The sequence below is a fragment of the Lolium rigidum genome, unplaced genomic scaffold (assembly GCF_022539505.1).
Source record: "Lolium rigidum isolate FL_2022 unplaced genomic scaffold, APGP_CSIRO_Lrig_0.1 contig_7894_1, whole genome shotgun sequence".
In the NCBI taxonomy this organism is placed as follows: Eukaryota; Viridiplantae; Streptophyta; class Magnoliopsida; order Poales; family Poaceae; genus Lolium; species Lolium rigidum.
Genome location: NW_025901512.1, coordinates 491429 through 493601, shown reverse-complemented (window position 1 = coordinate 493601; position 2173 = coordinate 491429). Strand labels below are relative to the sequence as shown.

General features: G+C 58.7%; 1 protein-coding gene across 1 annotated transcript; it reads left to right on the top strand.

The window, feature by feature from the left end:
• The first annotated feature begins 317 nt into the window (after positions 1–317).
• Positions 318–653, top strand: LOC124682263. The gene has a single exon (XM_047216983.1). The coding sequence runs from the start codon at positions 354–356 to the stop codon at positions 651–653; it is 300 nt and encodes a 99-aa protein (XP_047072939.1). The 5' UTR covers positions 318–353.
• The last annotated feature ends 1520 nt before the right edge of the window (positions 654–2173 follow it).

The following is a 2173-nucleotide window of genomic DNA, read 5'->3' as shown; positions in this document are numbered from 1 at the left end:
TCGTCTAACTAAGTAAAGCACATCTAGCAAGAGGCTAGTGACCATGGCTTCACTCTCGTCCCTCTTGCTCGCGTCGGCCTTCTTCCTGGCTGGCTCCATCTTCTTCTACCGCTACGACGCGAGCGGCAACAAGTCCGGCGGCACAACCACCACCGCGCACCTCCAATTCTACATATGCACGACGACTACACGGGTCCGCGCCCCACCGCGAAGCGCGTCGTCTCTGGGCACACCAGCGACAACGACAACGTCACGACGACGCTGAAGACTGCACCGCGGCAGTTCGGCGACATCGTGTTTCTGTCCGGGCCAGGCTTTTCAAGTACATCCAGGGGAAGAACGCCTACAACGAGATGATCGAGATGACGGCGTCGGTGCTCACCAAGGTGGCGCCCAGCGACGGGCCATTCTGCGCCTCCTCCTTCGTCGTCAGCTTCTACGTGCCGGCCAAGAACCAGGCGGACCCGCCGGCCGCCGACGGCCTGACCGTGCAGAGGTGGGCCGGGGCCAGGTACGCCGCCGTGCGCCGCTTCGGCGGCTTCGTCGCCGACTCCGACATCGGCCAGCAGGCCGCGCTGCTCGACGCCAGCCTGCAGGGGACCAAGTGGGCCGCCTCCGTGTCCGACGGCGGCAGCGCCGGCCCCGTGTCCTAAGCGGCGGCAGCGCGCGCGCGGGTGGGCACGGCGCAGGGCTGGGCGGTGCGCGTGTCGGAGGGCCGCGGCAGCTCGCTGACGGCGAGGGGCCGCATCGACATTTTGTCGAACAGTCTACGCGCGCGGTGGCGACGAAGCGGCGGCGCTGGCCTTGGCGCCGGCGTAGGCGTCTCCGTCTGTCGCGTCTCCATCCTGGTCTCGCAGCGGCGCGCGCGGCGTGGAGCGCGGCGGAGGAGGAGGGGTAGAGGGGCGGGCGATAGCGCCGGAGGAGGAGGGGTAGAGGGGCAGCGTGCTCACCTTGGCCGGGTTGCCGGCGCGCGGAGGAGGGGAGTGCGGCGGGCGAAGGCGAAGGCGAAGGCGTGGGCGACGGCGACGGCGCGTCGGCTCTGCGGCGAAGATGGCGATGGCGTGGGCGCGGCGGACGGCGTGGGCGACGACGGCGTGGGCGCGGGTCTCTGCGCGTCTGCCGGAGGAGGAGGGGAGAATGGAGAAGATGGGGGAAATTTTGCCCGCGCGGCTAAGTGTAACACAGGGGAACCCCACCAACCGGTACGAAAGGTCTTTCGTACCGGTTGGTGGTACCAACCGGTACCAAAGGTATTTTTTTTTCTTTTTCTTTTGCTGTTTTCTTTTCTTTTGTTGTTTTCTTTTCTGTTTCTTTTTTACTTTTCTGTTTCTTTTTACTTTTCTGTTTCTTTTTCTTTTCTTTTCTTTTCTTTCCTTTTCTTTTCTATTTTTTTCTTTCCTTTTCTTTTCTATTTCTTTTTTTCTTTTCTGTTTCTTTTTTACTTTTCTGTTTCTTTTTTTACTTTTCTGTTTCTTTTTCTTTTATTTTCTATTTCTTTTCTTTTTATTATTTGCTATTGCTTTTCTTTTTCTTTTCTATTTCTTTTCTTTCCTTTTCTTTTATATTTCTTTTCTATTTGTTTTCTTTACTCCCGTCACGACGCCGTCCGCGCGGGAAAGTTTCCCGCCACGTACGACGTCGCGCGGGAAACTTTCCCGCCACGACGCCGCGCGTGGGAGAAAAAAGGCGGGAAAGAAAGGGCGGGAATAAAAATTTATTACGAGTGAACTCGAATTAAAAGTACATAGCTTAACGGAAAATTAAAGATACATGGCCAAATTCTACTGTTGGAGTCATTCAGTCATACTCGTGCCTAGCCCTGTAGTAGTCGCCACTGTAGTCGTCGTAGTCGCCGTCATCATCGTCGCTGGCATCGGGGTCGCGGTACTCGAACGTCGGCGGGTGAGCACGCGTGGGCTGGGACTGAGGGTAGCGCAGGCGGGGGCCACGGTAGGCCATGACGCCCTGGAGAGTCCGGCCACGCCACCACAGCCGACGGCCGGCCTCGTTGATGTTCGGAGGAGGCGGGCCGCCCTCCTCGTGCCTGGCAAGCGCCCTCTCACGCCGATTGATGAAGAAGCTTTCCCAAGTTGGGCTGTAGTCGGGATGCCACTGGGGATTCCTCCGCTGCTCTGGCGTGAGCTCGAAGTAGTAGTGGTTCGTGATGGCCATC